This window comes from Monodon monoceros, unplaced genomic scaffold (genome assembly GCF_005190385.1).
Source record: "Monodon monoceros isolate NGI ecotype Baffin Bay Population unplaced genomic scaffold, NGI_Narwhal_1 Super_Scaffold_21, whole genome shotgun sequence".
Taxonomy (NCBI): domain Eukaryota; kingdom Metazoa; phylum Chordata; class Mammalia; order Artiodactyla; family Monodontidae; genus Monodon; species Monodon monoceros.
This window is the reverse complement of record NW_021703778.1, coordinates 144,211,782-144,227,274: the sequence shown is the minus strand read 5'-3', so window position 1 is coordinate 144,227,274 and position 15,493 is coordinate 144,211,782. Positions and strand designations below refer to the sequence as shown.

Genomic DNA, 15,493 nt, shown 5'->3' with positions numbered 1-15,493 from the left:
AAAATTTAAAAATGAAGAGCCCCCTGATACAACCTAAAAAGTAAAAATCAAGTTCCCACAAACCTGTAGGAAGTTTTCCCTTTCAACATAATACCAAACATTCTTGTGGGAAGGTGTTTGTATTACATGACCTTTACACTTCTTATTAACCTTTTATAATCCATTAATTTGCAATCTCCTGAATAATATATCTGCATTGTTCTCCTGTGTCATAAAAAGCAACTCACTGTATAAATGCACTTGAATCACCTTACTAACAGCACCAACATTTATATATTTTATAATTTATTTCCTCTCCAAGTGTTACTATCGCTACAAGACCGAAAGATAAAAAAAAAAGAAGCATTCATCATGGACCACTTCTATGCCAAGCAGGGTGTAAGATGCTTTAATTACTTTATCCAAATGAATCTTCACAATAACTCCTGGAGGTACTATCCTTTCTCCCACCTTTTCCCCCTTTTCTGGATGAAGAAACACAGACTCACAGAAGTTAAATAACCGACTCCAGGTCACACCACTAGGAAGTGGCTGAGTTGCAATTTTAACCCAGATCTGACCCCAAACCCCATGTTCCTATGTGCTTGGCAGAGGGTCTCCTAGTTTGAGGTGGGTTAAGAAGGTAACGAATAAACGTCTCTATATTATTCTATATGTGTCACAACTTGGTTAGCCCCACTAATCTTTTTTTTCTTTACTACAACTTAATAAACATCTCTCTTAGGGATGGGTTATCTAAGCATTCTTTTTCAAAGCAAAGGATTAAGGAATTTGGTACTAAAAGCAAGATTAGTTTGAGAGCTCTGTTTTTACAAGGAAAGAAGAAAAATTCACCATATTGATCATCCAGGAATATCTAGTTCAACATTGCACATATGATTAACATAGACAGAACACAGAATCTTGCAGAATACACAGAACTCAGCATACAACTCAAATATTTAGCAAAATGGATGAGATGAACTCATTTTCCTTATTAATATATGATACAGTTAGGCTACATTTTTACAAACGTGCAGACATCAAAAAGGTGTATGAGAAGCAGCAACTGTTTCCTCAAATTCAGCAATGCACAAATAAAACTTATGTGCCATATTTCCTTCCTTTAAAACATAAACTTCCCAATATTCCTACTTGAATTAATAGCACCAATGTCTTTCTATCACCCAAGGTCAAAAACCCAGTTATCTCTGACTCTTTATTCACCTTCTAATTTCATATTCATTCCGTTTCCAAGTCATTGCTAATTCAGACTCTTTAATCCCTCTGCTCAGTCCTGCTCCTTTCTGAGAGGCATTTTCCCTGCTAGATTAGGGTCCTCCTTACCTTTCTCACAGATACGGAAGCACCCCACCAAAGCGTCCAACCCACCTTCGATAACAGTCCACTTGGCACACTGGCACAAGGCTCATAATCCCAAAGAAATGTTGATCTTACAACTCCTGGCACTAAAGTTTTTGATGATTAAATTGCCTATGATTCAACATTCTAAAATCTGGCTCCATCCCAGACTCTCCTCCCCAAATCTCTCCTCCATTTACTCCATTTACTTGTAATTCATCCTCTGCCCAAGCTAACTGGTTCTGGTTGCCCTTCACTTCCTCTAGCTCTTTGCCTTTGCTGAATGCATCTCACTGCCTTGAGTGTTGCTCTTCACTTCTATTTTCCACAGAAGGGAATCCTAGAGATCCTTTAAAACTGAGTTCAAAGGCCTCTCCTCCACAGCCCATCCCAGATCTCAGAGGCTGGAAGTAATCGCCCCCTCCTCTGAGATTATGTAACACTCTACTTGCACTTCTCTTTTGGAAATTAACACTTGGACGCTATAACAGTTATCTGTGTACATCTTATGTCTCCTACCAGCTGTAAAATGTCTAATACATACACACCTCTGTGTCCCTCCCACAGTATCTAGACCAGATCTTATCTGTACTACGGGTTTGAACACATTCAATTAATTAATGTTACACTAAGGCCTTTACGCAAAAGGACAACACGCGTCTATCTGCATTGTTCAGGCAATCTTTGGTTTAAAGAAAACTAAGCCATAGAGTGTTTTCCAAGTGTTCAATACCAAGGATGACAAGACCTAACTTCCTTGAATTTTAAAATTCGGGAATCAGAGGATATGAGAAGAAAATTATTCATTTAACATTCAAGGCCGTTTAGGCAGAAAACATTTGTGGAGCCATCAACCGTCAGTCAACCGTACACAGAACACAGACACGTACACGGCAGCACCCCCAGCGTTTAACCAGATGCCTTACTTTGCGGTAGACTATCATATTTGGAGAACTCTCCTCTGGGTCTGCAATCCCCACTGTTCTTTGATCCCCGGATCCCTGAGCCATCCTGGGTGTCTTCACTCACACTGTGAAAATAAATAAATAGACCATTAAGACAGGAAAGAATTACATAAAGAAATGCCATGCAAAGAACTAAGTATCTTTTGTCAGGTGGCATGGAAACAAAACGTGATGTAATTTCTTTTTTTCCTCATTACTTTGAGCAGTATTTTTTTAAGTTGGGGATAACTGTAGTCTTATTATCCACATACATTCTTCTAATTCCAAAGCAACATGTGTTTTATTTTCAGCCCAGAATCATTCACTCTAGGGGAGATCATACACCAATCTTAAATAATCTCCTGGAGATAGACGAAGCCACTCATTTTCATGTTGATTTTGTCTTATCAAAGCTCATTTTATGATTAATTCTATGCATTAAAATATGAATATTTTATCAAGGAATTGAAAATCAAAACCACAAGGAGATACCACTTTATACCCACTAGAATGGTTATAATAATTTTTTTAACTCAAATAAGCATTGACAAGGATGTAGGGAAATCAGAACCCTTGTACATTGTTGGTAGGAATATAAAATGGTTCGGTCACCACGGAAAACAGTTTGCTGGCTCCTCAAAAAGTTAGAATTTACCACAGAATAGAATTTACCATATAACCTTGCAATTCTACTCTTAATAACTAAAAACAGGTATTCAAACCAATATTTGAACACTAATGTCTGTCAGAGCAGCACTATTCACCGAAAAATGGAAATAACTCAATGTCCATCAACTGATGAATGGCTAAAAAAAAATATGGTCTCTCTCTACCATGGAGTGTAATTCAGCCATCCAAAGTAATAAAGTACTGGGGGGGAGCTTCAAGATGGCGGAAGAGTAAGACGTGGAGATCACCTTCCTCCCCACAAATACACCAGAAACACATCTACATGTGGAACAACTCCTACAGAACACCTACTGAATGCTGGCAGAAGACCTCAGACCTCCCAAAAGGCAAGAAACTCCCCACGTACCTGGGTAGGGCAAAAGAAAAAAGGAAAAACAGAGACAAGAATACGGACGGGACCTGCTCCAGTGGGCGGGAGCTGTGGAGGAAAGATTTCCACACACTAGGAAGCCCCCTCGCGGGCGGAGACTGCGGGTGGCGGAGGGGGAAAGCTTCGGAGCCGCGGAGGAGAGCACAGCAACAGGGGTGCGGAGGGCAAAGCGGGGACATTCCCGCACAGAGGATCGGTGCCGACCAGCACTCACCAGCCCGAGATGCTTGTCTGTTCACCCGCCGGGGCGGGCGGGGCTGGGAGCTGAGGCTCCGGCTTCTGTCGGATCCCAGGGAGAGGACTGGGGTTGGCAGCGTGAACACAGCCTGAAAGGTCTAGCGCGCCACAGCTAGACAGGAGGGAGTCGGGGGAAAAAGTCTGGAGCCGCCGAAGAGGCAAGAGACTTTTTCTTCCCTCTGTTTCCTGGTGCGCGAGAAGAGGGAATTAAGAGCGCCGCTTAAAGGAGCTCCAGAGACGGGCGCGAGCCAAGGCTAAAAGCGCAGACCCCAGAGACACGCATGAGACGATAAGGCCGCTGCTGCCGCCACCAAGAAACCTGTGTGGGAGCGCAGGTCACTATCCACACCCCCCCTTCCGGGGAGCCTGTGCAGCCCGCCACTGCCAGGGTCCCGGGATCCGGGGACAACTTTCCCGGAAAAACGCACGGCACGCCACAGGATGCTGCAACGACACGCCACACCGGCCTCTGCCGCCACAGGCCCGCCCCCGCACTCCATGCCCCTCCCTCCCCCGCGGCCTGAGGGAGCCAGAGCCCCCGAGTCAGCGGCTCCTTTAACCCCGTCCTGTCTGAGCGGAAAAACAGACGCCCTCCAGCGACCTACACACAGAGGCGGGGCCAAATCCAAAACTGAGCCGGGAGCTGTGAGAACAAAGAAGACAAAGGGAAACCTCTCCCAGCAGCCTCAGGAGCAGGGGATTAAATCTCCACAATCAACTTGATATACCCTGAACCTGTGGGATACCTGAATAGACAACGAATCATCCCAAACTGAGGCGATGGACTATTGGGAGCAACGATATATATATATATATTTCTCCCTTTTTCTCTTTTTGTGAGTGTGTATGTGTATGCTTTTGTATGTGATTTTGTCTGTATACCTTTGCTTTCACCATTTGTCCTAGGGTTCTGTCTGTCCATTTTATTTTTTTTTTTTAAATATAGTTTTTAGCACTTGTTATCATTGGTGGATTTGTTTTTTGGTTTGCTTGCTCTGTTTATTTTTATTACTTTTTAAAAAAATTTTTTAATAATTATTTTTTATCTTAGTAACTTTATTTTATTTTATTTTACCTTCTTTCTTTCTTTCCTTTTTTTCTCCCTTTTATTCTGAGCTGTGTGGCTGACAGGATCTTGGTGCTCCAGCCGGGTGTCAGGACTGTGCCTCTGAGGTGGGAGAGCCGAGTTCAGGACACTGGTCCACAAGAGACCTCCCAGCTCCACGTAATATCAAACGGTGAAAATCTCCCAGAGATCTCCATCTCACCACCAAGACCCAGCTCAACTCAACGACCAGCAACCTACAGTGCTGGACACCCTATGCCAAACAACTAGCAAGACAGGAACACAACACCATCCATTAGCACAGAGGCTGCCTAAACCCATAATAAGCCTACAGACACCCCAAAACACACCACCAGACGTGCACCTGCCCACCAGAAAGACAAGATCCAGCCTTATCCACCAGAACACAGGCACTCCTCCACCAGGAAGCCGACACAGCCCACTGAACCAACCTTAGCCACTGGGTACAGACAGCAAAAACAATGGGAACTACGAACATGCAGCCTGTGAAAAGGAGACCCCAAACACAGTAAGTTAAGCAAAATAAGAAGACAGAGAAACACACAGCAGATGAAGGAGCAAGGCAAAAACCCACCAGACCTAACAAATGAAGAGGAAATAGGCAGTCTACCTGAAAAAGAATTCAGAATAATGATAGTAAAGATGTCCAAACTCTTTGAAATAGAATGGAGAAAATACAAAAAACGTTTAACAATGACCTAGGAGAACTAAGGAGCAAACAATGATGCACAACACAATAAATGAAATTAAAAATTCTCTAGAAGGGATCAATAGCAGAATAACTGAGGCATAAGAACGGATAAGTGACCTGGAAGATAAAATAGTGGAAATAATTACTGCAGAGCAGAATAAAGAAAAAAGAATGAAAACAATTGAAGACAGTCTCAGAGACCTTTGGGACAACATTAAACGCACCAACATTCGAATTATAGGGGTCCCAGAAGAAGAAGAGAAAAAGAAAGGGACTGACAAATGATTTGAAGAGATTATAGTTAAAAACTGCCCTGATATGGGAAAGGAAATAGTTATTCAAGTCCAGGAAGCACAGAGAGTCCAATACAGGATAAATCCAAGGAGAAACACGCCAAGACACATATTAATCAAACTATCAAAAATTAAATACAAAGAACAAATATTAAAAGCAGCAAGGGAAAAACAACAAATAACACACAAGGGAATCCCCATAAGGTTAACAGCTGATCTTTCAGCAGAAATTCTGCAAGCCAGAAGGGAGTGGCAGGACATATTTAAAGTATTGAAGGAGAAAAACCTACTACACAGATTACTCTACCCAGCAAGGATCTCATTCAGATTTGACAGAGAAATTAAAACCTTTACAGACAAACAAAACCTAAGAGAATTCAGCACCACCAAACCAGCTTTACAACAAACGGTAAAGGAACTTCTCTAGGCAGGAAACACAAGAGAAGGAAAAGACCTACAATAACAAACCCAAAACAATTAAGAAAATGGTAATAGGAACATACATATCGATAATTACCTTAAATGTAAATGGATTAAATGCCACAACCAAAAGACATAGACTGGCTGAATGGATACAAAAACAAGACCCATATATATGCTGTCTACAAGAGACCCACCTTAGACCTAGGGACACATACAAACTGAAAGTGAGGGGATGGAAAAAGACATTCCATGCAAATGGAAATCAAAAGAAAGCTGGAGTAGCAATTCTCATATCAGACAAAATAGACTTTAAAACAAAGACAATTACAAGAGACAAGGGCACTGCATAATGATCAAGGGATCAATCCAAGAAGAAGATATAACAATTGTAAATATTTATGCACCCAACACAGGAGCACCTCAATACATAAGGCAAGTACTAACAGCCATAAAAGGGGAAATTGACAGTAACACAATCATAGTAGGGGACTTTAACACCCCACTTTCACCAATGGACAGATCATCCAAAATGAAAATAAATAAGGAAACACAAGCTTTAAATGATACATTAAACAAGATGGACTTAATTGATATTTACAGGACATTCCATCCAAAAACAACAGAATACACATTCTTCTCAAGTGCTCATGGAACATTCTCCAGGATAGATCATATCTTGGGTCACAAATCAAGCCTTGGTAAATTTAAGAAAATTGAAATCATATCAAGTATCTTTTCTGACCACAACATATGAGACTAGGTATCAATTACAGGAAAAAATCTGTAAAAATACAAACACATGGAGGCTAAACAATACACTACTTAATAACCAAGAGATCACTGAAGAAATCAAAGAAGAAATCAAAAAATACCTAGAAACAAATGATAATGAAAACATGACGACCCAAAACCTATGGGATGCAGAAAAAGCAGTTCTAAGAGGGAAGTTTATAGCAATACAATCCCACCTTAAGAAACAAGAAACATCTCAAATAAATAACCTAACCTTACACCTAAAGCAATTAGAGAAAGAAGAACAACAAAACCCCAAAGTTAGCAGAAGGAAAGAAATCATAAAGATCAGATCAGAAATAAATGAAAAAGAAATTAAGGAAACTATAGCAAAGATCAATAAAACTAAAAGCTGGTTCTTTGAGAAGATAAACAAAATTGATAAACCATAAGCCAGACTCATCACGAAAAACTGGGAGAAGACTCAAATCAATAGAATTAGAAATGAAAAAGGAGAAGTAACAACTGACATTGCAGAAATACAAAGGATCATGAGAGACTACTATAAGCAACTATATGCCAATAAAATGGACAACCTGGAAGAAATGGACAAATTCTTAGAAATGCACAACCTTCAGAGATTGAACAAGGAAGAAATAGAAAATATGAACAGACCAATCACAAGCAATGAAATTGAAACAGTGATTAAAAATATTCCAACAAACAAAAGCCCAGGACCAGATGGCTTCACAGACAAATTCTATCAAACATTTACAGAACAGCTAACACCCATCCTTCTCAAGCTCTTCCAAAAAATTGCAGAGGAAGGAACACTCCCAAACTCATTCTATGAGGTCACCATCGCCCTGATACCAAAACCAGACAAAGATACTACAAAGAAAGAAAATTACAGACCAGTATCACTGATGAATACAGATGCAAAAATCCACAACAAAATACTAGCAAATGGAATCCAACAACACATTAAAAGGATCATACACCATGATCAAGTGGGATTTATCCCAGGGATGCAAGGATTCTTCAATATATGCAAATCAATCGATGTGATACAACATATTAACAAATTGAAGAATAAAAACCATATGATCATCTCAATAGATACAGAAAAAACTTTAAACAAAATTCAACACCCATTTATGATAAAAACCCTCCAGAAAGTAGGCATAGAGGGAACTTTCCTCAATAAAGGCCATATATGACAACCCCACAGCCAACATTGTCCTCAATGGTGAAAAACTGAAAGCATTTCCACTAAGATCAGGAACAAGACAAGGTTGTCCACTCTCACCACTATTATTCAACATAGTTTTGGAAGTTTTAGCCACAGCAATCAGAGAAGAAAAACAAATAAAAGGAATCCAAATCGGAAAAGAAGAAGTAAAGCTGTCACCATTTGCAAATGACATGATACTATACATAGAGAATCCTAAAGATGCTACCAGAAAACTACTAGAGCTAATCAATGAATTTGGTAAAGTAGCAGGATACAAAATTAATGCACAGAAATCTCTTGCATTCCTATACACTAATGATGAAAAATCTGAAAGTGAAATTAAGAAAACACTTCCACTTAACCATTGCAACAAAAAGAATAAAATATCTAGGAATAAACCTACTTAAGTAGACAAAAGAACTGTATGCAGAAAATTATAAGACACTGGTGAAAAAAATTAAAAATGATACAAATAGAAGGAGAGACATACCATGCTCTTGGATTGGAAGACTCAACATTGTGAAAATGACTCTATTACCCAAAGCAATCTATAGATTCAATGCAATCCTATCAAACTACCACTGGCATTTTTCACAGAACTAGAACAAAAAATTTCACAATTTGTATGGAAACACAAAAGACCCCGAATAGCCAAAGCAATCTTGAGAACGAAAAACGGAGCTGGAGGAATCAGGCTCCCTGACTTCAGACTATATTACAAAGCGACAGTAATAAAGACAGTATGGGACTGGCACAAAAAAAGAAATATAGATCAATGGAACAGATAGAAAGCCTGGAGATAAACACACACAGACATATGGTCACCTTATCTTTGATAAAGGAGGCAAGAATATACAGTGGGAAAAAGTTATCCTCTTCAATAAGTGGTGCTGGGAAAACTGGAGAGCTAGATGTGAAAGAATGAAATTAGAACACTCCCTAACACCATACACAAAAATAAACTCAAAATGGATTAGAGACCTAAATGTAAGGCCAGACACTATCAAACTCTTAGAGGAAAACATAGGCAGAACACTCTATGAAATAAATCACAGCAAGATCCTTTTTGATCCACCTTCTAGGGAAAGGGAAATAAAAACAAAAATAAACAAATGGGACCTAATGAAACTTAAAACTTCTGCACAGCAAAGGAAACCATAAACAAGATGAAGAAACAACCCTCAGAATTGGAGAAAATATTTGCAAATGAAGCAACTGACAAAGGATTAATCTCCAAAATTTACAAGCAGCTCATGAAGCTCAATATAAGAAAAACAAACAACCCAATCCAAAAATGGGCAGAGGACCTAAATAGACATTTCTCCAAAGAAGATATACAGATTGCCAACAAACACATGAAAGAATGCTCAACATCATTAATCATTAGAGAAATGCAAATCAAAACTACAATGAGATATCATCTCACACCGGTCAGAATGGCCATGATTAAAAACTCTACAAACAATAATTGCTGGAGAGGGTGTGGAGAAAAGGGAACCCTCTTGCACTGTTGGTGGGAATGTAAATTGATACAGCCACTATGGAGAATAGTATGGAGGTTCCTTAAAAAACTACAAATAGAACTACCATACGACCCAGCAATCCCACTACTGGACATATACCCTGAGAAAACCATAATTCAAAAAGAGTCACATACCAAAATGTTCATTGCAGCTCTATTTACAATAGCCAGGACATGGGAGCAACCTAAGTGTCCATCAACAGATGAATGGATAAAGAAGATGTGGCACATATATACAATGGAATATTACTCAGCCATAAAAAGAAATGAAATTGAGTTATTTGTAGTGAGGTGGCTGGACCTAGAGTCTGTCATACAGAGTGAAGTTAAGTCAGAGAGAGAAAAACAAATACCGTATGCTAACACATATATATGGAATCTAAGAAAAAAAAAATGTCATGAAGAACCTAGGGGTAAGGCGGGAATAAAGACACAGACCTACTGGAGAACGGACTTGAGCATACGGGGAGGGGGAAGGGTAAGCTGGGACAAAGTGAGAGAGTGGCATGGACATATATACAGTACCAAACGTAAAATAGATAGCTAGTGGAGAACAGCCACAGAGCACAGGGATATTGGCTCGGTGCTTTGTGACCACCTAGAGGGGTGGGATAGGGAGGGTGGGAGGGAGGGAGACGCAACAGGGAAGAGATAGGGGGACATATATATATGTGTAACTGATTCACTTTGTTATAAAGCAGAAACTAACACACCATTGTAAAGCAAATATACTCCAATAAAGATTTTTAAAAAACAAACAAACAAAGTACTGATACACACTACAACATAGATCAACCTTGAAAACATTATACTAAGTAAAAGAAACCAGACACAAAAGGTCACTGCTAAGGACTGAATATTTATGTCCCCTTAAAATTTATATGTTGAAGTCCTAACCCCAAATCTGATGGTATTAGGAGGTAGAGCCTTCGGGATTTGATTAGATCATGAGGGCAGAGCCCTCATGACTGGGATTTGTGTCCTTATAAAAGAGATCCCAGAGAGCTCCCTTCTACCATGTGAGGACACAGTGAGAAGAAAGCCATCTATGAACGAGGAGGTGGGTTCTCACCACACACCAAATCTGCTTAAGCCTTGATTTTGGACTTCCCAGTCTCTAGAATGGTGACAAATAAATTTCTGTTGTTTATAAGCCGCTCAGTCTATGGTATTCTATTATAGCAGCCTGAGTGGACTAAGACAGTCCTATATTGTACAATTCCATTTACATGAAATATCTAGAATAGGGAAATCTATAGAGACAGAGAGCAGATTCGTAGTTAACAGCAGCTGGGGGCGGGGAGGAGGGAATGGAATGGCTGCTTAATGGATATGGGGTCTCCTTTAGGGATTATGAAAACATTTTTGAACTAGATAGAGGTGATGTCTGCAGAACACTGTGAATGTACTAAATGCCACTGAAATGTATGCTTTAAAATTAATTTTAAGTTATGTGAATTTCATCCCAATTAATAAGAATGAATTTTTCTAATTTGACCTTTTTTTTAACAGCCTGAAAAGACAGCAGTGAGACAATGAGAGCATATGAAATTTTTGAGTTAAAGAAGCAAGTTCAATTCTTGGTATGGTGCACTATTTGCTGGGTGACCTCGAACAAGTTAAATAACCTGTTGGGTTCCCTTTGTTACCATCCTTTTAAAGTGAACATGTTGAATGCCTGCTATGTGCCCAGAACCATGCCAAGTCACCTTCCCCTACATTGCTCTCATCAGTAGAATGTGAATTCCACTGAGTACTCACAGGTAAGGGTCAAATAAATCGAGTGTAAAGTATTATATAAAGCCATTAAAGTCCTATACAAATGTTATCACTAATCTAAGAGCCTGCCTGGGTTATTTGCACAAAATTCAGAGGCTTTTCATCAAAGAAACCTCTATAAATACCATACTTGACAGAAAAGGCCATTTCAATTTAAAATAAAAACTCAGGAAACATTTTATTATAAAATAAGTTGGTACCAAAGGTCATCCTGTAAAAACAGATTTCAGCGGAAGATGGGGAAGAAACAGGAATTTATAATTTAAGCTAAGAATTTAATTGCCCCAAGTATCCCATTTGAATAATGTTGCTTGTTTTCTTCATCATTTATGAATCAGGGTGCATTTTAAAAGTTAGATTACAAGTAGAAATAAAGAGCGTCATTCTATTATCTCTACCCACTGTAATATCAGTATTTCTATGAATATTGTACTACATGAAAACACTATTATTCTAGTCAGTAGCTTTTCAAGTTAAATGAACAACACACTGCTTCATTTTTAAACAACTACTTATTTACCTACTCTTTTGCCTGAACACAGAATATGACACAGCATGAAAAAAAAACTGAGTCCATTTATGTATCTCATTTATCTGTGTAACAGAGTCATCTTGTGTTTCTATTGCTTTATTTTAAAACGAACACTTTCACTTTAATGAGCATATTATCTTCCACCCAGAAAACTGTGCAATGATAGCAAGTTTGGAAATGAAACAATCGTGAAACAATCGTGTCAGCCCTCCTTTCGCCTTTCCCTGGCCACCCCTCCACCCCCAAGAGCAACATTCCTGTGTGTTAAAACAGGCTGGTGTCCCAGGCTCTGGACTTTAGACTGCTCAGTGAATGTACATAGCCTCTATGTTTGGAAGTTTAGTGAGTCTAATATGTAGTAGAAAAGCTTCTATTTTTGGTTCCTCTATCAACTCGTTTTGAAATTCAGACAAGTCATTTAACTTTTCTGTGTCTAGAAAGAAGCATTTCTAAAATAGTGATGCAACCACTTTCTAGTCTACATGTCAACAGATGTTAGAGAGTACTAGATGTGAAACCTACACAGGTAAGGATTTTCTAATTAAATCACTGACTATAGAGTTGGGTTCCTAAAATTAAAGAACTAGATTTTCATTCACTACAACATAGTATAAATATTTATTTTTAAATGAAGTACAATAAAAATGAAGGAGTATTTTTAATTTAGTGGTGGAGAAAAACAAAACCTTCTTTAGATTACTTAGATATACATGTATATACATAGAGTAAATAATATAGGGACTTTTAATATTTGTGAATGTTTTTCTGAAAACACACAACTACATTTCAATAGAAAGAAAACACGTTAGTAATAATCTTTTTCTCTAGTCGCTTTCAACTAACAGAAGAGGAAAACTGCAAATGTGTTACAACCACGCATTTCACGATCTCCGAGACATGACAGCTAGTGGCGACAAGCTGGCCTCTCTCATCGGACAGATCTATGTCTCTTATGTCTCAATCCAGGCTCCACTCACTAGCTGTGTGGTCTGGAGCAAGTTACTTCACGTCTCTGTGCCTTTGTTTCCTTATCTGTCACAAACCACAGTCCCAGCATAGTTGAAAACCCTCTGAACTGAGAAGCCTGGATCCCCCACCTGATCTGCAACTAACTAGCTCTTGGAACCAGGTCAAGCCACAGCCCCAGGGGACGTTAAGCTATACATCCTTAGTATTCCAGCTCTGTCCTAGAACCTCAGAATTTCAAATTTCTAACTTTTCTTCAGAGACTCACCAGAATGTTCCATGCCACCTCTCTTCCATCATCACTGCTTATATGCTAGCTCTCCTTCTCTAATCATGACGATGTTCATGCTGAACTTCTCAAAGAATCACCAAACTGCTAAGCTAGAGCATCCCCTCCCAGACTCAGCATCCCTCTCCATGGAGCAATTCCTGTAATACTACCACCCACCACTAGGTGCCGCGGGACTCAACGTTTAATCTTGGAGCAAACACTGAGAATCCCATTGCACAAAGCTCCATGCTTTGTGCTGGAGACATAAAGATAAATCAGACACAGATCGTCTCTCCTTAAAATGTTCAGAGTCCAGGAGGGGTGACACATGTCCAAAAATGCAGGACACTGTAATATGTGGGTGCTCAGTTATGACAGCACAGAGCAGGAAGAGGTGGCAACTACCATCAAAGCAGAAGGATGAACAGGAGCGGAAGGCAGAAGAGGCCCTTCCAGCCTGTGTCCCAACACAGGTATGAACATCTGAAGCCGCAGAAGTGGTAGACACCCGGGAGGAAAAACACATGACGATGATCTGATCTCAAGACGATTAAGTGGAAGACAGTCAAATGAGGAGAGTGAAATAACAGGGATTTGCACCTAGCTGAATTCATATGACTTTGCTCACTTGTTTATCAGGGACCTCCGCTGCTAGAGAGCCAGTTCTGCCTGGGCAGAGTCTTTGTCGGTTGGGTTTACCCCTCTATTCCTGGCACCTAGAAGGTACTCAAACTTTTTTTTTAATTTATCTATTTATTTATTTTTGGCTGCGTTGGGTCTTTGTTGCTGCGCGCAGGCTTTCTCTAGTTGCGGTGAGCGGGGGCTACTCTTCGCTGTGGTGCACGGGCTTCTCATTGCGGTGGCTTCTCTTGTTGCACAGCATGGGCTGTAGGCACATAGGCTTCAATAGTTGTGGCGCACAGGCTCAGTAGCTGTGGCTCGCGGGCTTAGCTGCACCACAGCATGTGGGATCTTTCCGGACCAGGGCTCGAACCAGTGTCTCCTGCATTGGCAGGCAGATTCTTAATATTTTTAATGAATGACAGAACTGATAAGATTTCACTAAGATACAGTGTACTCCGTCTAGAACACTCATCTGGTTAACAAGCCATTAAAACTGCTCAGCAAAGAAGGCTCTTTATCAACAAAGACCTAGGGATGGAATCACACATGAAGATTTCCCCCAGGGTTTATTGACACGGACCAGCCCTGAACTCAGGAATCCACTTTTGGAATCCACGAGCAATTTAGATCAGAAGGAATATGTGGGAGGGTGGAAAGTATAGTGAGGAGGGACCCTGTGAATAACAGAACAATTGAGCATGACTATGACTCTGATTAGTAAATCTTTTCAAAGTCAGGACTGCAATTCACTCCAAACTTACACTGCATTTGTAGCTTCGGTTACAACAAATGCCAGCTGTTTTCCTCTGTAATGCCAGCCCCTCAGCAAGCAAAGCCTAGGGTCCAGCAGGTAATGATGCTGAGCAGGGCAGGTGGGAAGGACCTCGATGATGTGGAAAAGGGAGGGGCTTTGAAGTCAGACCAGGAATCACATCTCAGCTCTGGCCGCACCAAGGCTGCTGTGTGGCCTTTGGTAATTGATTCCTCCACCCTAAACTTCCAGCTCTTCACCTGGAAGCAGAGAACCCTCTACTTTGCAGGGTTGCTTTTGAAGAGGGAATAAAACAAGTCACACGAATTTCCTTGGCACTGAATGAATTGTTGCAACTGACCAGCAGTCTTATTTTTGGCCAGTGTTTGGCCAAGTGAAATTGCCGGGCCACTGACGTCAGAATCACTGGAGAAAGACTTCCTCCTCCTCAGGTATTCTGACTCAATGCATCTGAGATGGAGCCATTAGCAGCTTCACAAGCTTCTCGGGTGACCCTGATACACAACTAAGCAGCAGACCACTACAGTTACACTACAACGCCACTAAAACCAGCATCATGCACAGCAAGAAGCCCTACACATCACGCTCGCCACTTCTAGCGTCCAGCCCTTGAAACCCGATTCAGGGAAATACCTTTCAGGACAGGCAACCAAACCCTGCTTGTAATATAGTCTGAATATTTATGCTGCCACATAAGAATTTCTGTTGGCGCTATTTCCTCCCCTCTGTGTTATATCCAATTCACATAGTTTGCCTCAGCCCATTAAAACCCAGTGGATTTTTTTTCTGACATCAGCAATGTTAAGTACTTCAGAAAAAAGAGAAAATTTACAAGATGTGTGCTAGCTCAGTAGTACAAGCTTGTTTATACAGCTCTAATCTGACTGAGTGGGCAGGAACCTCAAGAGGGAGGAAAGGAGAGCAATAGCTCTAAAGAACAAATAACTCTTTCTATTACTGCAGAGTCTGCCAACTTGACATCTCC

General features: G+C 40.3%; 1 protein-coding gene across 7 annotated transcripts in view; it reads right to left on the bottom strand.

Moving 5' to 3' along the window:
- Positions 1 to 15,493, bottom strand: part of RGS6 (regulator of G protein signaling 6) — a 576,458-nt gene that overhangs the window by 541,240 nt on the left and 19,725 nt on the right. For all 7 annotated transcript variants that reach the window (XM_029236161.1, XM_029236160.1, XM_029236166.1 and 4 more), the window contains exon 2: positions 2,268 to 2,371. In XM_029236161.1, coding sequence (XP_029091994.1) covers positions 2,268 to 2,351 — 84 coding nt within the window. In that variant the 5' untranslated portion in view covers positions 2,352 to 2,371. The remainder of the gene's footprint in view (positions 1 to 2,267; positions 2,372 to 15,493) is intronic.